We start from the raw sequence: 21,858 nt of genomic DNA on the forward strand, positions 1-21,858 counted from the left end.
CTTTCGTCTACTTCCATCGGTAACTTTACTTGGAGCTATATTTTTATTCACCACATGATATGTGTTCTGCTTGGAGCGTCGACTTATTTTGTTAGGATTTGCTTGCTGTTATTTAGAACAATTTTTTGCATCTTTTATTCCAATAAAAGTGGCATTGATAGTCTTTACTATGCCTATGTTACAAGTCCACATGTTGCTGTTTGAAAACAGAAAGTTTACCGCTGTTGCAATAATTCCCTACAAAATTCAGAATATGATAAAATGTTGAAACCTTTTGCATATTAAGATTTGATAAATTTACTACAGTGTGAATTTTCTTTCATAATTTTTGAAGCTAGGGAAGTATGGATGTTGCTGCATTCTTTACAGACTCCTGTTTAGGCAGATTGTTGTTATGTTTGCATTGTTTGCATATGTTTGCTTCTTTAATGATTCTATTTGAGGATAGGACTATTAAATATGCAGATGCATTTAGTATGCAATATTGAATAATAATTTTAGTGATTGGCTACAGTAGAGTATGATAAGGTTTTTGCAATGGTTTATACTAACTTATCTCACGAGTCCTTGTTGAGTTTTGTGTGGATGAAGCTTTTGAGATTTAGGGAGACCGTGATATGAGAGGAATTAAGGAGACACAAAAGCTCAAGCTTGGGGATGCCCAAGGCATCCCAAGATAATATTTCAAGAAATCTCAAGCATCTAAGCTTGGGGATGCCTGGCATCCCACCTTTCTTCTTCAACAACTATCGGTTAGTTTCGGTTGATCCTAAATTTTTGCTTCTTCACATGATGTTTGCCATTCTTAGAATGTCATTTTATTTTGCTTTGCTTGCTGGTTGAATAAAATACCAAGATTTGAAATTATTAAATGTTAGAGAGTCTTCACATAGTTGCATAATTATTCAACTACTCATTGATCTTCTCTTATATCTTTCGGAATAGTTTGTCATTTGCTCTAATGCTTCACCTATATCTTTTAGAGCATGGTGGTAGTTTTATTTTGAAGAAATAGATGAACTCTCATGCTTCACTTAGATTATTTTGATAGTCTTAAATAGCATGGTAATTTGCTTAAAATCCTGATATGCTAGGTATTCAAGATTAGTAAAATTTTCTTATGAACGTTTTGAATACTAAGAGAAGTTTGATGCTTGATGATTGTTTTGAGATATAGAGGTAATAATATCAAAGTCGTGCTAGTTGAGTAGTTGTGAAATTGAAAAATGTTTGTGTTGAAGTTTGCAAGTCCCGTAGCATGCAAGTATGATAAACGTTATGTAACAAATTTGAAACATGAGGTGTTATTTGATTGTCTTTCTTATGAGTGGCGGTCGGGGACGAACGATGGTCTTTTCCTACCAATCTATCCCCCTAGGAGCATGTGCGTAGTACCGAGGTTTTTGATGACTTGTAGATTTTTGCAATAAGTATGTGAGTTTTTTATGACTAATGCTGAGTCCATAAATTATACGCACTCTCACCTTTCCATCCTTGCTAGCCTCTTCGGTACCGTGTATTGCCCTTTCTCACCTTGAGAGTTGGTGCAAACTTCGCCGGTGCATCCAAACCCCGTGATATGATACGCTCTGTCACACATAAACCTCCTTATATCTTCCTCAAAACAGCCACCATACCTACCTATTATGGCATTTTCATAGCCATTCCGAGATATATTGCCATGCAACTTTCCGCCGTTCTGTTTATTATGACACACATCATCATTGTCATATTGCTTTGCATGATCATATAGTTGACATCGTATTTGTGGCAAAGCCACCGTTCATAATTTTTTATACATGTCGCTCTTGATTCATCGCAATCCCGGTACACCGCCGGAGGCATTCACATAGAGTCATACTTTGTTCTAGTATCGAGTTGTAATCATTGAGTTGTAAATAAATAGAAGTGTGATGATCATCATTCATAGAGTATTGTCCCAAAAAAAAGAAAAAAAAGAGAAAGGCCAAATAAAAAAGGAAGGCAAAAAAAAGAGAAAGGCCAAAAAAAGAAAGGCCAAATAAAAAAAATAAAAAAATAATAATAAAAAAGAGACAATGCTACTATCCTTTTTCCACACTTGTGCTTCAAAATGGCACCATGATCTTTATGATAGAGAGTCTCTTGTTTTGTCACTTTCATATACTAGTGGGAATTTTTTATTATAGAACTTGGCTTGTATATTCCAACAATGGGCCTCCTCAAGTGCCCTAGGTCTTCGTGAGCAAGCAAGTTGGATGCACACCCACTTAGTTTTTTTTGTTGAGCTTTCATACATTTATAGCTCTAGTGCATCCGTTGCATGGCAATCCCTACTCCTTGCATTAACATCAATCGGTGGGCATCTCCATAGCCCATTGATTAGCCTCGTTGATGTGAGACTTTCTCCTTTTTTGTCTTCTCCACATAACCCCCTCATTATATTCTATTCCACCCATAGTGCTATGTCCATGGCTCACGCTCATATATTGCGTGAAAGTTTATAGATTTGAGATTACTAAAGTATGAAACAATTGCTTGGCTTGTCATTGGGGTTGTGCATGATGAGAGCATTCTTGTGTGACGAAAATGAAGCATGACTAAACTATATAATTTTATAGGGATGAACTTTCTTTGGCCATGTTATTTTGAGAAGACATAATTGCTTTGTTAGTATGCTTGAAGTATTATTATTTTTATGTCAATATGAACTTTTGTCTTGAATTTTTCGGATCTCAATATTCATACCACAATTAAGAAGAATTACATTAAAATTATGCCAAGTAGCACTCCGCATCAAAAATTCTGTTTTTATCATTTACCTACTCGAGAACGAGCAGGAATTAAGCCTGGGGATGCTTGATACGTCTCCAATGTATCTATAATTTTTTATTGCTCTATGCTATATTATCTACTGTTTTGGACATTATTGGGCTTTATTATCCACTTTTATATTATTTTTGGGACTAACCTATTAACCGGAGGCCCAGCCCAGAATTCATATTTTTTGCTTGTTTTAGGGTTTCCAAAAAAAGGAATATCAAACGGAGTCCAAACGGAATGAAACCTTCGGGAACGTGATTTTTTTAATGAACAAGACCCAGGAGACTTGAACCCTACGTCAAGACACAAAAGAGGAGGCCATGAGGTAGGGGGCGCGCCTACCTCCCCCAGGCGCGCCCTCTACCCTCGTGGGCCCCCTGTTGCTCCATCGACGTACTCCTTCCTCGTATGTATACCTACATACCACCAAACGATCAGATACGAAGCCAAAACCCTAATTCCACCGCCGCAACTTTCTGTATCCAGGAGATCCCATCTGGGGGCCTGTTCCGGAGCTCCGCTGGAGGGGGCATCGATCACGGAGGGCTTCTACATCAACACCATAGCCCCTCCGATGAAGTGTGAGTAGTTTACTTCAGACCTACGGGTCCATAGTTAGTAGCTAGATGGCTTCTTCTCTCTTTTTGAATCTCAATACAAAGTTCCCCTCTCTTGTGGAGACCTATTCGATGTAATCTTCTTTTTGCGGTGTGTTTGTTGAGACCGATGAATTGTGGGTTTATGATCAAGTCTATCTGAACAATATTTGAATCTTCTCTGAATTCTTTTATGTATGATTGGTTATCTTTGCAAGTCGCTTCGAATTATCAGTTTGGTTTGGCCTACTAGATTGATCTTTCTTGCAATGGGAGAAGTGCTTAGCTTTGGGTTCAATCTTGCGGTGTCCTTTCCCAGTGACAGTAGGGGCAGTAAGGCACGTATTGTATTGTTGCCATCGAGGATAACAAGATGGGGTTTTCATCATATTGCATGAGTTTATCCCTCTACATCATGTCATCTTGCTTAAGGCGTTACTCTGTTTTCATTAACTTAATACTCTAGATGCATGCTGGATAGCGGTCGATGAGTGGAGTAATAGTAGTAGATGCAGACAGAAGTCGGTCTATTTATCTCGGACGTGATGCCTATATACATGATCATACCTAGATATTCTCATAAGTATGCTCAATTCTGTCAATTGCTCAACAGTAATTTGTTCACCCACCATAGAATATTATCTTACCATATCTATCAGATCTCACTCTCGTAAGTGGCCGAGTAGGGATTGACAACCCCTATTTGCATTGGTTGCGAGGATTTATTTGTTTTGTGCAGGTACGAGGGACTCACGCGTAGCCTCCTACTGGATTGATACCTTGGTTTTTAAAAACTGAGGGAAATACTTACGCTACTTTGCTGCATCATCCCTTCCTCTTCGGAGAAAACCAACGCAGTGCTCAAGAGATAGCAGAATGCACCCTAAAAAAATCGTCACATCACAACTATGTTTTAGGTACAGCCGGTGCTACGCACACCACTTGTTGTCAGCGGAGAATCTTGAAGGGAACTCGCAAACGCATGCATTTCGTGTTTCGTGATATTGAACATATAAACCCGGCTAGAGTGGTAGTCACAACGAAGGCAGCCACGTCGCCTTTAAATTGCTCGTGCCACCTCCTGTTATTTTCGTGCCCCGCCGAGGGCATTTTCGTCATTTCGCAACCTGGCGTATAAAAGGCAGCCGTTTCAGTGAAGGTAACCTAGCCTTCTGCCCATCCCGCACTCGCGCCTATTATTTTCGTGCCCCGCCGAGGGCATTTTCGTCATTTTGCAACCTGGCGTATAAAAGGCAGCCGTTTCAGTGAAGGTAACCTAGCCTTCTGCCCATCCCGCACTCGCGCCACACCCCTCTCCTCTCTCTCCCTCCAAACCCTAGCTAGACCGCGCCCGCCTTCCTGCCCTGCCGCCACCGTCTCCTCCACCCGGCCAGCCGCCGCCACTCGCGCCCGTCTCCTCCGGCGAAGCGCCGCATCCCTCCTCCCCTCTCCACTCCCGGCGCAGCCGCCGGATCCATCCACGCCCTCCACCTCTTTCCCCGGCCCCTCTGCCTCCCCCCACCATGAGAGAGAGGGATTGACTGCCCCACCATGAGAGAAGGAGAGGGATGGACAAATAGGAGACAGGGGCATGAGGAGAAGAGGAAGGAGACGGGGGCAGGAGGAGAAGAGGAAGGAGAGGCCCTGCTCCGCCCCCCCCCCCCCCCGCCTCGAACCAGCCGTTGCCATGGAGAAGGACGACCAATAGGGGAGGCCGGAGGTGGAGGGAGGAGCGACGGGGACATTGACTCCCCCACCATGAGAGAAGGAGAGGGATGGACAAATAGGAGACGGGGGCAGGGGGAGAAGAGGAAGGAGAGGCCCTGCTCCGCCCCCCCGCCTCGAACCAGCCGTTGCCATGGAGAAGGACGGCCAATAGGGGAGGCCGACGGTGGAGGGAGGAGCGACGGGGACATTGACTCCCCCACCATGAGAGAAGGAGAGGGATGGACAAATAGGAGACAGGGGCATGAGGAGAAGAGGAAGGAGACGGGGGCAGGAGGAGAAGAGGAAGGAGAGGCCCTGCTCCGCTCCCCCGCCTCGAACCAGCCATTGCCATGGAGAAGGACGTCCAGTAGGGGAGGCCGGCGATGGAGGGAGGAGCGGCGGGGACAGAAGCACCGGCCATCGGGGACCTCTCGAGCCGTCGAGCGCGACCTTGATCTGGTGTAGGGGAGCAGTAACCGCAGGGGGCTCCAACCTCTTCTTCGCGGGAGGCGGCAGGCGCAGCTCCTCCTCTCTCCCCCCACACGACAGCGACCCCAACCCCCACCCCAGCCTTGTTTGGAGGATATCGTCAGAATCAGCTTCCTTGATAATTATGTCAAAATTTCTGGGATTTGTGATTCTTATCGAATTAAGAGATCATCTGTTAGCCTGTCCCTATTTATGATTTCAGATTATTTTGGTGCACTTCAGTTTCAGAAATCCGATCCGTCACCCCTACTCTGACCTCGATGGACTATTGTTGTCGTTGTCCTCTGCCTTGCCCAGGACAATGATGGCCGGGTGAGCCAGAGACAAGCTGAGGATCAACTAGCAGTTCTTCCCAACGACAAGACCACAACAGCAACAGATGATGTTGTAGTTGAGTTCTATAATGGACCAGCTTCAGGCTTTTGTACTAATTTCTTGATTACCTCACCATGATTGTTGTAGTTTTGTCCTCACAGGAGAACCTTATTTTCTTCAGATCTATAGGATCAAGATATGCAATTTCAATTTTGTAATTATATACACTGTTAACTTGATGCAATAAAGAAAGAAGTTCCACAAGCTCTTAATTATTGAAGTTACTTGTGTAGTCTGCAATTTGATATTTTAACATGTGCACTGCAATTGGCAACACTTCGAACAAAACCCTCGGTTTCTTTTCTAAGGAATATGATTGTTGCTTCTAGACATGCCGCTAGGTATATATGATCCATGTTTTCCATTCCCCCTTTACTTTCTTTGTTTAGTTATGCATGTAGAAAAGCTCATGTATGAATCTGACTTTATTATGCAGTCTCACACAAAGGAAGAGAGAATAGAACTTGATGTCAACGACCCTAGAGGTATGGAAATAAAAACACCAGAGTGAAACTCCAGAGGTATGGCATCTCATGATTTCATACCCTTATGTTCTTGCCAACATTTACATGTTATTTTGTTCTTTGCTTACCAAAACTCAGAAGTACTTTATCTTGGTTGACATTATGATTGATTCTGTGTACACTGAGATACTACCGAGTCTCAAACCAGAGCTGGACATCTCATATCTGTACATCAGAATCACTGTTGGGTCCATGGAAGCTTGCCTAGCCGCTACTGTGCCACGTTGTATAGATACTGAACTTGATTTCCTTGGTTTATGTAACTATTGAAGATGTTATATGCGCATACTCCTACAGCATAGGCACTAATGTTGTTTGAGTGCCTTTAGTAAATTACTACATTTTTAGTGAGGTTGGCTAAATGTTTTTCTGCTATTAACATCTATCATTGCCCTACATCTTGTCAGCTCTGCATCCAGAGCAACGATGCCGGCACACACGCCAGTTCTTTGTTCATCTCAGTCGGCGATTATTTCATTTTGTCTACGGCGATGGGGTAGCTTCCTCTGCTCCGTTCGTGTGTTTGACGTTTGTTCTTCTTCCATCCTCTTCTGTCCTTTCGCTCGTCACATTATTCTTTCGACTTGTCCTTAGATTTTTTTTCTCTACAGTTTTTGTGCTGTTTCTTTTGACAAGATGTATTTTTTAGTGACACTTTTCTGAGTGCGGCGTTTCGGTGCCCGGGTGCATCTGCACCCGTTCAAAAAAAATTCGTAAAACATTCAGAAAAATTCAAAAAATTCCGAAAAAAATTGAGGTGGTGGACAATTTGATGCGTGAGGTGCGCCCCAATTTTCAAAACATTTGGACTTATGTGCAGCTCTCAGCAAAAAAGACAAATCAGACCAAAACAGTATATGAACAGTACACATTTTTACAGACCTCCGATTTGTCTTTTTTGCTGAGAGCTGCACATAAGTCCAAATGTTTTGAAAATTAGGGCGCACCTCACGCATCAAATTGTCCACCACCCCAATTTTTTTCGGAATTTTTTGAATTGTTTTAGTATTTATTTTGATTTTTTTGGTGAGCGCAGGTGCAGATGAGCTCGGGCTCAGATTTGGATTTTCGCACTTTTCTAGAGATTCTTCATGTTATCTTTATGCTGGGCCTCATATATGTTCATGGTCAACTTGTGTCCAGATTTCAGAGTAGTGTGGTATATTATGATTGTAGAGGTGATCTCACCTACGCATACCCTTTTTGGATACATCGTTACAGCTTGTTACATTGTTCTCTGTTTCTAGATGTCTGCATAGTTTATTTCCACTGGCTTAACTTGCATTAACCCTATTGTGGTATAACATCTTTGCCTGCTACCCCCAGCAAAATTATTCAATGAGTCAATACCATCAATATGTGTGGTTATAGATTTATTTCATAATGATAATCTAAAATCGGGGACCTCCTATAATTGCCAGATAGGTTCCGCACCACGTATAAAATGTACATTACTCGGCAAGCATGTTTATTCAGTTCTTTCAGGATGTAACATGTGCTATAGGTTGATCGATATACAGTAATGGGGGCAGGATTCATTGAACTTGCATGTTCAGGAGGGCCCGTTAGAGAGAAAAAATATATAAAAAAGCACTGTTTATAGGAAATTTAGGAGCAAATCACTGATTAGGGGGGCAGGTCCCCTGCCGACCCCCGTCTGCGCCACTGCCAAAATAGATACCAATCTTGCATTCTTTTTGCACATGGACAACAAGTAATCATATTTTTCATGTCCCTGCCAATCAGTTTTTTTATTAGATAGCAATTAAATGTTGAGAAGTATATGTGCTGATTACTGGCTCAACAAATTGGTTGCTATATATTGACTGTAAGTCTCTTTTCTCAGGGACAACGTACTGGTCTGAAGGAAAGCCTTTTTTATTTTTCAAGATGATGAACTGCATTATTTCTGGTCCTACTCTGCCTCTCAATCATTTCTTTAAACCAAGTTGATGACCGAGCAAATGCACTTCACAGAAGGAGAACGGACAGCCTTAGATAACATTGACTGTTCTTTTTGGAGCTCCTACAAAATGAAGACATCATTAAATCAATCGTTGTTTTGTTCGACGTTGAAGATGTCAGCTAAGAGGATTTTGAGTACTATTCTGCTCATTCCAAAAGTATGCAAGCCACACGAGGAGTGATATGAGAAAGATGCTCTCAAACCGGATCTCGGTAGTGAGATGCATGGAAGAGGAAATCTAAGATTAACCTAAACAAAAACTGCATGTAGTGTATAACGACTGCGACTGTCCAAGATTGCAGTCTCTTCCAGAATTTCAATTGGTAAAAGCTCATCCATAAGAAATGTGTAGCAGGGTAAAAGTCTGATATCTATTGGTGAGCAGGCACTTTATTTATGAAGCAGAGAAAGCGATCTAGCATTTTATTTGTGAAGAAGAGAAAGTGTAAGAAGGCAAGTGAGGTATATGTGCTCAAAAAGACACGCCATCAAATGTTTCCATGTTATTGCTGAACATTTTTTGGTCTTTATCCAACTGGTTTTTATCATATCAAATTACTGCAGAGCGTACTGATTTTTTTGTCACCTAGCAACGGTGCCTTTCAGTTCAACTAGCAGTTTAAACCTCTGAAGGTTTAAGGTGAACAATGAGATATTTTTGGGTTTGTTTGAACTGTTGTGTCTGTCCACTTGAGTGCCTCCATATGTGGTTCTCCTGTTGCATTAGTTATATTTTTATCGGAATAGCTTCACACACGATGTTTTATAGACGTCATGTGGACGATGCTAAGATCTCACGTTCCTTATTTATGAAGGGATTTCATCTAACGATGATTAGCGCCTGCCGTGCACGCATCGGCCAGAAAGTTGGCTGCATAGCACTGCTCTATTTTTATTTTTGATCATCTTGCCCAAAACTAAAGTTTCACTACATGAAAAATGACTACTTTATTTTGTACCATGTTATCCTCTTTCTCTTCCCCACGGGACAGCGTCTCCCCGCGTTCTCGATCCGGCGCTGCCACATATTGTGATTCTCGATCGGGCGCAGGTGTCACCATAAGAGAGCCTGGCTGGTGTGGTCTTCATGCTTGGTGTGGAGAAGCACGGGAGGATGAGTAGGACGGGCATGGGGAAGGAGCATCCAGGCCGGAGCTCCGGCGTTGCTCGCGTCATGGTTGAATGGAGCCGGCCATCACTATGGGCTGCTGCTCGCCGGTCGTTGGTTCCCAATCTCAGTTGCTCATCTTTGGCTTCACCATCTTCCTCCCCTGATCATGCATCTATTTTAGATCATATAATTATGCTATATCATATATGTTGTTTAGTTCAGACTTGTGCATGTGCATGCATTGGCATTGATTTAGACAGAGATATTGCATGATTTGTACATAGAAGGAGTACGGATGATCTAGGAACAAATGTTTGAATAAAGTTAGTAGTGAGATTTAGGTAGAGGTTACCTGCACTGTTTTGTTTTATGTAGATTCTAAGCTCCAAAATCATACATGGTCCTGTTAGTAATTTGTTTGAGTTGTGAGTTTACGCATTTTCTCTTGGAATGTTTGTATGTGTGATCACTTGCTTTTAGGTTCCCAGTGGTATATCATGAGAAGTTTTTTGCACCGGGTGATCAACTACATATTTAGACGAATACACTATTCAGAACCAGGAACATTAAGATTTCTAATGTTGTTTTCCTCTTTCAAAGATTGCAGTTTTCATAAGCCTTAGATAGCTAAGGTACATAGTTTTCATTTAACAATTTTTTTTACTGTTCTCTCATCTCCTATATGGTGTCTAAGAACTACTAATGTAGACAATTCAAAATTTTAAAATACCTTCTGGCCAATTATGTGGGAAGGTGTAGCAAGCCGGCCCTCGCGTTATAGTAGAGTGGAGCCGGCAATTTTATGATCGGTCTCAAAATATTTCAACTTGCACAGTTTGAATTAGCTTCACATGGTATATATATAGTTTGAACATAGGTATTCCTTAATTTTTATAAAAGGTTTAGAATTATTATCCTCGGTGCTAAAACTCGATACTAACAAATGCAAACATTTCTGTTACAAAAGGTTTAGAATCATTACCCTTGATGCTTGAATTTGGACCTTGCACCTTACTTGGGTAACATAGAGCCAAATGGCACATTGTCCAAATACACGTTCAAAACACTTTGGGTTTGACATGTTCGCTATCCTTGATCAAACATAAAATTACTAAAAAAGGCAAATATTTCTCAACACGAACATGGTTTCAAATAGGTCTCTGCGCCATTTGACGCACCGGGTCATCTAGTAGAAAGAAAAGAGAGGTGAAGTCGCGCTCACAAAAGAGGAGCCAAAAGGCTTGGCCGAGCTTGCTCCTTCTACACCCCCAAAAAGAAAAATGCGTTCGTACGCGAACGTTGGCTCAAACTTGAAGGCCGAGGCGCGTAGGCGCACCGAATGGATGGAAAACTGCGTCGCAACGGATGAAGGATGACGGTGGATAAGGAGGCGGAGCCGTGTGGTGCATACGCGATACCCATGGCCGTCTTCTGGCCTGGAAAAACGGCGTCGCTCGCCGGCCGGGAGTGACCGTTTTCGAGTATGATATATAATAAAATAAATATATATATATAAATATAACGATACGAGAAGATATTTTGTTCCCTAGTCGGAAACCTTCAATCCTCAGCCCATATATGCGGGAGCCAGCCAGTGCTCCAACTCCAGGATCTCTGCCTGCACGCAGGTGGATCTCACGACCAGCGCCCGCACCAACTCGCCAGGTAAGCGGCAGGGTCCGAATTTATCTACCTCCAACCAACTATGTTTCCGTATGTTTCTAAAAAAAAAAAAAACACTGAGGTTCCATATAATCGGGTCTGAACTAACTAATTTTGCAGATTTCAGATTAGGCGGCCAAGATCGTACCATTATAATGTGTAGAAGTAAGAGAGCAAAGCTTTCTCATGATAGATCAGTCTCCACGAAGAAACAGCAACAGGACAGACCAGCCTCCACCAAGAAACAACAATCCAACGATCCGTTCCAAAGCCTTCCACAGGTGTGCATTTTTATCTACCACGTAATAGTAGTATTCAGTGCGCGTGACTTGTGATTTATCGCCAGTTTACTTAGATTCTATCAAAAACAGCTGAGTAATAAACTCCAAAATAACCAGAAAAAACAATATGTCATTCTCTCTCTCAAAAGAAATCAGCAAACGAACATGAATTTGATGATATTCTGTTGTAACAAAATCTGTTTATGTGTGTGTGTTGCCAGAAATTTAATTGCTTCTCCTGACATGGTTGTGCTTCAGGATGTCCTATGCTTGATCCTATCAAAGCTGCCCCTGATGAAATTGTTCGGACGAGCACTCTTTCAACCAAGTGGAGACACACATGGACATCATGCCCTAATCTAATATTTGATGCTGCCACGATGTGTGCCAACAGTACTACTTCCAGCAAAGAGCAGCGCGCGCGGGTTTTCATTGCAAGTGTCAATGCTGTCTTGAAGCAGTGTGGTGCTACGGCTGTTGAAGAATTTCAGATCAAGTTCCCATTCGACAACCTGCTAGTTGATCATCTCAATAACTGGGTGAAATTTGCTGTCTTGTCACGGGCAAAGAATCTAGCAATTGAGTTGGAGCCCGAGGACTCAAGATGCTGCAAACATCCGTTCCCGTTTGAGCTTTTCGACAAGCAAAGCATGTCCCGCCTTGAGGCAATTCGTCTCAGCTTCGTATCACTTAAAGCACGACCCAACTTTAGTGGTTTTCCAAACATCAAAGCGCTTGATCTAAGAAGTGTGGATGTCTCTTCAAATGATCTTCAGCTTGTTCTGTCAAGTTGCTCCAATCTTGAGAGATTAAGCATCGCTATGTGCCATCCGCATGATGACATAAGGGTGTCACTTCCGCGTCTGCAACACTTGCACGTGGCGCACAGTTGCATAAACAAAATACACTTCATCTCCAAGAACCTCCGAACTTTTGTGTATGATGGATTTATGGTACCTCTTGATCTCAGTGAAAGTCTGCAACTAGGACATGTGGAAATGAACTTTCCTTCGTTAACGCTAGAGCATGCCATTACCGAACTTCCCCGAGCGATGCCCCATGCACAGAACCTGAATCTGAGTGCATGTATGACATTGAAGGTTTGCTGCTCGATCACTCTGATGCTATGATTACACCCCCCTCACATCTATTCACTTGGTTAAACCTGCATTTGTAGGTATTTTGCTTGCCAGAGGGTGTGACCAAGTTTTCTCATCTGAAGTATCTACAGCTGAGGTTGTATTTTTCTGGTCAGGACAATCTCCTCTCCTTGGCTTCTTTTCTCAAAGCTGCCCCTCTACTAGAAGAGTGAGATATACATGTAAGTTATCATCATCTTATCCCTCCTATATTATTCTCTGTGACTGAACAAGCCACTGTACAAGAATAAAATGCTAATGTTAATCTTGATCTATGCAGTTTCAGCGCCGCTCCTTTCCGCTGAATGACTTTGAGAAGTTACCTATCAGGAGCCTTCCTCCGTGTCGCCACGGTCATCTAAAGAGGGTGCTCATCACAGGGTTCCATGGGGCCCGGGGTGAGATTGAACTTGCAGCTCATGTTGCAGATAACTCCACCAGGCTTCAGGCCTTGGTCATAGATCCAGTCATGAGAGGTGTGGATAGCAATATGCTTACTTTAACGCCCGAGGGAAGAGCTATGTACTGGGATCTTGCCCGTAAGAATGCTAAGAAGTACCTTGCCAGGAGAGTCGCACAGGGTGCACGGTTTGATGTTCTGTGATGATGATTGAATGTTGTAGATGAGGTTGCAACGATGATGCATTACTGTGCAGGGGCTTGGTTTTAGGAATAATTCTACTCCCTCCTATCCAAATTAATTGACGCAGTTTCTGTACAATGTGTAGAGGACTTTGCATCTTGTATAAACCATGGTTTCATTTCATGCAATCGTATTACCTTTGCCTCCCTGATCATCTATATAAGCCAACTCTGAACAGAACGTCTCTCCGCCCCGCGAGTTCTATGTGCCATAGCTTGGTCCTGTCTGCATAGACACTGTTCCGCGATTATCACCAGGGGAACCCAATTGTTGTCGAAAACTTACCGATTTCTGGTGAGCCACATAGTCCAGAAAATAGCTGTAGCCGCCAAAGTCCAAGATCTTCGCTTCATATGCTAATATTGCGTGCCACACAAATTGGAGACGTTAATCAGCTCCTCGTTGCCACTTAACTCAATGCCTACTAAATTCAGAATACCCCTCATCCTGCTGCCTTGCTTCAGCACGTATCTCACTTTGATCCTTTGCATGATAAGCAGGCAAGCAAAGAACCTGCGAACCTTTTCCGGTGTCAACTTCCTTTTGCATTTTGATATCGTACTTATCAGACGCTTCAGCTTGGTAGACGGAATTGCTGCTGCATGAGACTGGCTAACCTGAAAGTCCCAGACAGAAACAGAACTAACCAAGTCAGCAAAACAGCATCAGGATTTTCAATTACTCTCTTACCTGAACAAACTTGCCCTCTGAATAGTGGTGGAAGCTTCCAATATAGGAGGAAAATGGTCAGAATTTACTTGAGTCAAGCAATGCAAGGTTGAGTTCGGTAGAGACAAAGTCCCCAATCAGCACTAATAAAGACTCACATCAATTATGGTAAGGATCGGAGGATTGTGCATTACTATACCAGGCGTAATCTCTGCCCAACAGAGGAATATCTTGTGTTTGCATTTGTCTAATCCAGTTGTCGTTATACCGATTCATTTCAGAGAGCGAAGCCCTGCCAGTCTTCCTGTGAATTTGGCAACATACACATACACGGTTAAGGTCCCCGGCAATGAGCCAAGGGCCAGAGATCTGTGGCTTCATCTCAGCGATCTCATTGAAAAAGTTCGCCCATCTGCTGCACTTATCGGGCCATAAACAATTAGTCTCCCAAAAATTAAGTTAAGATATCACAGAAACCAACTGTAACAGTTACTGATCTTCTGTCGCTAAAGAAGTGAATTTGAAAATGAGAACTTGTTTGTCTTTCAAAAAAGAAAATGAGAACTTGTTGGAATTCCATGCAACAAAAACCCCACCAACCGGACAAACTCCAATCCTCGGATTTTCCAACAACACAAAGAAAGAGCACTTTGAAGATTCGACATTAAACAACTTTGATAAACAACACCGAAGGCAGTATAAACTGAAGGAGTCGAAACCAGATCATTGCATAATAATCCACTAAATCCAGTACAAGACAAGAGAATCATCCAATGTATTATGATTTCTTGACTAAGCTACAGTAGTTGCTATGTAACGGTCTAGCTCTAGTGTAACATAGCTGTGTCCCTCGCAATCGACAGGCTCAGATCTCTGGACTGCGTCTCCAGAACCGCGAGCGCAGACTGGTTGATCTGCAGGCGGGAGTTCACCGCGGCCTCCTCACCGATCTTGTTGCACAGGAGCAACAAGTCCGGTCCCTCGAGGACGCGCGGGTAAAACGGCAGAATCGCTTTCGCCACATCAGAGGCCTCGCCGAGTGGGAGATCCTCTGAGATGGCGATCTTCAGGTCCTGCCCTGCCTTCAACGCATCAACAGCCATGGAGGCATCAGCCTTGCTACTGACACGAAGGAAGCGAACTGGTCCTTCCAAGGACGGACGAACTAGTTTCCGCCGCTTCGATGCTGGCGGCATGGCTTCAGATGTGACGGCCGTCGCCGTCCAAGGGAGGGCGAGCCGAGGTGAAGACGCACCTTTGTCGGAGGTGTCTGTACGAGGACGGCGACCAGCTACCCGAATCTTAAGACCCGAAGCGCCGTTTCCAGAGGAGGACGCGGCGTCTTCAGCGACGCCGCTCGTCGGAGACAGCTTCTTGCCGTCCGCCTCGACCGCTGGGGTCTTTTCCTCGAACTTGGGCCGGACCAGCTCCAGGCGACGACGACGCCCCGCGGGGACGCCTGGATGTCCACCCGTGTCGCCCGTGGCAGTGGCGGTGCCGGTGCCGGTGACCGTAGCGCTGTCGTCGATGACGACGGCAAAGAAGGACGGCGGGGCGTCAACCGCCGGTACGACCAAGCTACTGGGGGACAGGCCTCCGTCGCCCGTCGTCATCTGGCCGCACGCGGGCGCGAGCACGGAGAGGCCGCCGACGGGGAGGTGGCTGCTGGAGATTTGGGCAAATTTGATAATTTTGACTAGTGCTTCTGGTTGTACGTCATTAAAATTACCCTCGAAGTTGACATAAATTACTCACCATATCACCCATAAATGAACAGAACGGTTCGGTTTTTCTCAAAATCCCGTTGGATTTGGTTCTTATACTGGTATATCCTATAACGCAACTGAAGGCGTAGCGCGGTGGCTAATGCCTTAGGGCATCTCCAGCCGTTGCCCCCCTCCCCTCAGGACGCATAAAAATCGCCCTTTGGGGGCGAGCCGGCGATACACTCGGCGCTGGGGGCGATTTTGCGCCCAGTCGTCGCCCCCAGCTCGCCCCCAGGCGCCGAAATTGGCCCACTTTGCAGCTCAATTTCGGCGAATAAACGGCCCATATGAACGAGAATAGGCCCATATTCGACGTGGTTTCGCCGTGCCTCGGCGTTCAATTATCAACACAATTATTTCTTATCACATATTTCATCACAGAAAAATCAAATACTTCAACAAAATACTACAACAACAAATAGTTCAATACAAATTATATAGTTCAACAAATAAAAACTCGTATTTCATCACGCGGCGTCCCCCTTGAGCCTCCATAGGTGCTCAATCAGATCTTTCTGCAGTTGATGATGCACCTGTGGGTCTCGGATCTCCTGACGCATACTGAGATAGGCGGTCCAAGTTGCCGGTAGCTGGTGATCAACTTCGGCTAGAGGACCCTGCCTGTAGTATGGTTCAGTGTCAAACACTGGGTCTTCTTGCTCGCTCTCGATGATCATGTTGTGCAAGATGACACAGCAAGTCATGATCTCCCACATTTGATCTTTCGACCAGGTCTGAGCGGGGTACCGAACAACAACGAATCAAGATTGGAGCACACCAAATGCCCGCTTGACATCCTTCCTGCAAGCCTCCTGAAGCTTCGCAAACCAGGCGTTCTTGCCTCCTGCCACAGGGTTTGAGATCGTCTTCACAAATATTGACCATATCGTATAGATGCCGTCAGCTAGATAGTACCCCTTGTTGTATTGGTGCCCATTGATCTCGAAGTTCACCGGAGGAGAATGGCCCTCAACGAGCTTGGCAAAAACAGGAGAGCACTGCAGCACGTTGATGTCATTGTGAGTTCCTGGCATACCAAAGAAGGAGTGCCAAATCCAGAGGTCCTGTGTGGCTACCGCCTCAAGCACCACACTGCAACCGCCTTTGGCGCCTTTGTACATTCCCTGCCAACGAAATGGGTAGTTCTTCCATTTCCAATGCATGCAGTCGATGCTTCCAAGCATCCCAGGAAATCCTCTTGCTGCATTCTGGGCTAGGATCCGAGCAGTGTCTTCCGCATTGGGTGTTCTCAAGTATTGTGGCCCAAACACTGCCACCACTGCCCGACAGAACTTGTAGAAACACTCTATGCTGGTGGACTCAGCCATGCGCCCATAGTCGTCAAGTGAATCACTGGGAGCTCCATATGCAAGCATCCTCATCGCTGTCGTGCACTTCTGGATGGAGGTGAATCCAAGAGCGCCAGTGCAATCCATCTTGCACTTGAAGTAGTTGTCGAACTCCCGGATGGAATTCACAATCCCGAGGAAGAGCTTTCGGCTCATCCGATAACGGCGCCGAAATGTTCTCTCGCCATGAAGTGGAGCATCGGCGAAGTAGTCGGAGTAGAGCATGTAGTAGCCTTGGAGACGATGCCGGTTCTTTGCTTTCACCCGCCCCGGCGCCGAGCCACCTCGCCACGGCTTTTCATTGCTCGCCAGCAGCTGGGCGAGGGCGACGAGTACCATGAGATGCTCTTCTTCCTAGACGTCGGCCGCGGCTTCCTCCTCCAGCAGCGCGGCGAGCTCTTCCTCCTCATCCGAGTCCATCGCCGAGACAGGCAAAACGCCAAACACCTTGCGCTCGGTGGGCGTGTATCCGCCGTTAAACCGCGCCTCCGCGGCCGGAAACGGCGGCCGGAAACGCCCAGCTGCTGTGGGAGGGGCTGCCGCGGCGAAGCGCTGCTATTTTCGGGCGGGGAATGGCTATCTAGCGGAGTAGGACGGCGGCCGTCACCGGGATATAGCTAGTGGTGGCCGAGGGCGCGGGGGGTGCGAGGCGAGTCGGGGGAAGAAAACCTTGACTTTTCCCCTGTTGGTGTGGGCCAGGCGTGCTTTTCCCTAGCGCCGGAGCCCCCAACGGCTCCCCAGCGCGCCGGGTTTGGCCTGTGACCGCCAGGCGAAAAAAAGTCCGAACCGGCGATTTTCGGCGTCATGGGGGCGCGACTAAGCCGTTTTTTCGGCACCGGCGCCGAAAAAGTGGCCTGGGGGGGCCTGTTGGGGGCGCGGCTGGAGATGCCCTTAGCACTCCACCAAGGAGACTTGTGTTCGATCCCAGGTTCGACCGCATTTTCTCTCTCTTTTGCTAACCCTCCCTGCATTAATGGGCCGGCCCATGCGTCTGTTTTTTTTCAGTTTGCATTTTGCTTGTTCGTTTCTCATTTCTGTTTTTGAGTTTTTCCTTCTATAAATTAATTATTAGGGATTTCCAAAAATTCAAAAGGTTGCGAGTTTTTAAAGAAATATAAAACGTTTGTAAATTCAAAAAATGTTCTGGAAAGCATAAACTCTTCGTGATTTTAAAATAACTCTTTTCTTCATTTCATTTTTTGCCTTTTTTTCTCATTTTTGTTTTTGTTTTCTCATATTTAAATTAATTCGGGATTCCAAAATTTTAAAATGTTGTGAGTTTTGATTTTTTTTGAGAAATCATAAAATTTCCATGAATTCAGAAAATGGTCGGGAAATCAAAATGTTCGCAATTTTTTAAAAAAATGTTTGCCTGTCATAGAAAAATTCTCGATTTCAAAAAATATGTTCACCAAATAAAATAATGTTCCTGATTCTTAGAAAATGCTTGTGTATTCAACACGCTTTCGGGAATTGGAAAAAATGACCATGAAATTTTCGAAAAGGATCACAAAAATTCAATTAGATCTATTGAAACAAATACGTAAATAACAAACAAAACAAACCATGGCTTGCATAAACTTTTTGAGGGGATCTGGAGAGGTTGTTTTATTATTTTATTTAGTCCATTGCACATCGGGTAAAAAAAGGTTTCTGTGTTCTTTACAACGTTGAGCCCAAAAAAATTGACACATTTTCCAATGGTTTTGTTTTTGTAAGCTATATGAAATGACTAAATGTCTAATTTGCTTTCATACATATCTATATTTATTGTGGTACTATAGTTTCATTGGTCATGAAAAACACCATGACGCTAGATCAAGGCGAGACACATCATTCATCAGTCTACCTTAGACAGGGTCTATCAATACAATTTCCTCAACCAAAAAACATTTCGTTGTGACGCCTTAGGAAATAAAGTCGTCATGAGACCATCACATTTTTTGTTTTTGAAATGACTTTTAAAAAGTCTCTTATCTCACCATGACATGATTTTAACGTACTTTATGAAGTGGCATTTTAAAAGCCCGTATCTCATTGTGACGCCCCCGATTTGATCGTACACTAATCATACACGCAAATGTGTACGATCAAGATTAAGGACTCACTGGAAGATATCACAACACAACTCTAGACACAAATTAAAATAATACAAGCTTTATATTACAAGCCAGGGGCCTCGAAGGCTCGAATACAATAACTCGATCAAAGATGCGTCAGCGGAAGCAACAATATCTGAATACAGACATAAGTTAAACAAGTTTGCCTTAAGAAGGCTAACACAAACTGGGATACAGATCGAAAGAGGCGCATGCCTCCTGCCTGGGATCCTCCTAAACTATTCCTGGTCGTCGACAGCGGGCAGCACGTAGTAGTAGGCACCTCCCGTGTAGTAGGAGTCGTTGTCGAAGGTGGCGTCTGGCTCCTGGGCTCCAACATCTGGTTGCGACAACCAGGTAGAAGGGATAGGGGGAAAAGAGGGAGAAAGCAAACGTGAGTACTCATCCAAAGTACTCGCAAGCAAGGAGCTACACTACATATGTATGCATTGGTATCAACTGGAATAAGGCTATCATATGTGGACTGAACTGCAGAATGCCGGAATAAGAGGGGGATAGCTAGTCCTTTCGAAGACTACGCTTCTGGCAGCCTCCGTCTTGCAGCATGTAGAAGAGAGTAGACTGAAGTCCTCCAAGTATCATCACGTAGCATAATCCTAACCGATGATCCTCCCCTCGTCGCCCTGTGAGAGAACGATCACCGGTTGTATCTGGCACTTGGAAGGGTGTGTTTTATTAAGTATCCGGTTCTAGTTGTCATAAGGTCAAGGTACAACTCCAAGTCGTCCTGTTACCGAAGATCACGGCTATTCGAATAGATTAACTTCCCTGCAGGGGTGCACCACATAACCCAACACGCTCGATCCCATTTGGCCGGACACACTTTCCTGGGTCATGCCCGGCCTCGAAAGATCAACACGTTGCAACCCTACCTAGGCACAACAGAGAGGTCAGCACGCCGGTCTAAATCCTATGGCGCAGGGGTCTGGGCCCATCGCCCTTTGCACACCTGCACGTTGCGAACGCGGACGGAAGCAGAACTAGCCCCCTTAATACAAGAGCAGGCTTACCGTCCAATCCGGCGCGCGCCACTCAATCGCTGACGTCACGAAGGCTTCGGCTGATACCACGACGTCGAGTGCCCATAACTGTCCCCGCGTAGATGGTTAGTGCGTATAGGCCAGTAGCCAGACTCAGATCAAATACCAGGATCTCGTTAAACGTGTTAAGTATCCGCGAACACCGACCAGGGCCAGGCCCACCTCTCTCCTAGGTGGTCACAACCTGCCCTGTCGCTTCGCCACAAAGTAACAGTCGGGGGCCGCCGGGAACTCAGGCCCACCACTACCTGGATGGAGCCACCTGCCCCTTCAGCCCCCATCTCCAAACAGTATCACCAGTAATGTAACAGTGTAAAGTATATAGCATATGCCCGTGATCACCTCCCAAAGTGATCACGGCCCAGTAGTATAGCATGGCAAACGGACAAGAGTGTAGGGCCACTGATGAAACACTAGCATCCTATACTAAGCAGTAGGATAGCAGGTAAAGGTAACAACAGTAGTAGCAAGGACAGGCTATGCAGCGGTATAGGATTAACGGAAAGCAGTAACATGCTACACTACTCTAATGCAAGCAGTATAGAGGAGAGTAGGCGATATCTGGTGATCAAGGGGGGGGGGCTTGCCTAGTTGCTCTGGCAAGAAGGAGGGGTCATCTTCGATGTAGTCGAACACACGAACATCGGCAGCGGTCTCGAAGTCTACCGAAAAGGAGTAACGGAGGGGGAACACAATAAATAACAGAGCAATCAAATGTAACACAAAGCAAGACACGACAATACGTTGTGCTAGGAGTGACCTAACGTAGGGATAGGCGATACCGGCGAAGAGGGAAAATATCCGGGAAAGTATTCCCGGTGTTTCACGATTCCGGACAGATAAACCGGAGGTGAAATGTTGCAGGTTCCCTATGCTAGGGATGCGTGGTGGACGAACGGTCCGCGTATCTGGATTCGTCTCGTCGTTCTGAGCAACTTTCATGTACAAAGTTTTTTCATCGAAGTTACGGTTAATTTTTCCAAAGTTTTATCAATATTCTAGAATTTTGTGTTTAATTTAAATCCGAATTGACCAAGTCAATGTGACTAGTCAAAAGGAGAGGTGGTGGCCCACATGTCATGGACATAGGTGTAGATTACTTAGGCTAAATTAATTTAAACTAGGGGGCCACATGGCATTGTTTATATAGACTAATTAGCACTAAATTACATCCTACCTAAACTAGCCCTAATTAATCCTAGCCTAATTAAACCATGGGCCGGCCGGTGGCATAGTCAGCCGTGGGTACACACACGCAACACACATAGCTAGGGGTTACTTTTGTTCCAACAAAGCATTTTGTGATTTTTGTAGGATTTAAACCATGCATCAAATGAATTTGGTCCAGTAGAGTAATATGAAGTTTGTCAAGTGTACATTCTACTCATATTTATTTTTGGCCTGTTAGTAGTTGTTTAACCGGAGTTTAGGGACTGCCGAGGGGGTTACCCGATGTAATATTTGTAAAGCTAACCATAGTAGTAGCTACAGTAGTTAGTAGTAATAGTAGGTTCAGTAGAGCAGCAGCGTAGTAGTAGGATGCAGCAGCAGGTCCATCAGCGGTTAGCAGCGCTGCGGGCAGCAGCGGGCGATGGCGAGGCCACGCACGGGCGCGCGGG

The 21,858-nt window shown here is 44.8% G+C and overlaps 1 protein-coding gene and 1 long non-coding RNA gene across 2 annotated transcripts; both read left to right on the plus strand.

The window, feature by feature from the left end:
- The first annotated feature begins 4,820 nt into the window (after positions 1 to 4,820).
- Positions 4,821 to 9,132, plus strand: LOC123151243 (uncharacterized). The gene is made up of 3 exons (XR_006475557.1): positions 4,821 to 5,984; positions 6,406 to 7,021; positions 8,340 to 9,132. It is a non-coding gene; the product is annotated as an uncharacterized lncRNA (long non-coding RNA).
- A 1,905-nt stretch (positions 9,133 to 11,037) lies between these two features.
- LOC123152126 (F-box protein At5g03100) lies at positions 11,038 to 13,370 on the plus strand. Its single transcript, XM_044571753.1, has 5 exons — positions 11,038 to 11,235; positions 11,353 to 11,513; positions 11,772 to 12,613; positions 12,691 to 12,834; positions 12,933 to 13,370. Exons 3-4 carry the CDS (start codon positions 11,780 to 11,782, stop codon positions 12,823 to 12,825), a joined length of 969 nt encoding a protein of 322 aa, XP_044427688.1. The 5' UTR covers positions 11,038 to 11,235; positions 11,353 to 11,513; positions 11,772 to 11,779; the 3' UTR covers positions 12,826 to 12,834; positions 12,933 to 13,370.
- Positions 13,371 to 21,858: the final 8,488 nt, after the last annotated feature.

The sequence above is a fragment of the Triticum aestivum genome, chromosome 7A (assembly GCF_018294505.1).
Source record: "Triticum aestivum cultivar Chinese Spring chromosome 7A, IWGSC CS RefSeq v2.1, whole genome shotgun sequence".
Classification (NCBI taxonomy): Eukaryota; Viridiplantae; Streptophyta; class Magnoliopsida; order Poales; family Poaceae; genus Triticum; species Triticum aestivum.

Bases quoted from the DNA above. Each gene is read 5' to 3' on its own strand.
- LOC123152126 (XM_044571753.1), top strand. From the start codon at position 11,780: ATGCTTGATCCTATCAAAGCTGCCCCTGATGAAATTGTTCGGACGAGC. The intron at 12,614-12,690 runs GTTTGCTGCTCG...CTGCATTTGTAG, and splicing joins GTGCATGTATGACATTGAAG to GTATTTTGCTTGCCAGAGGG.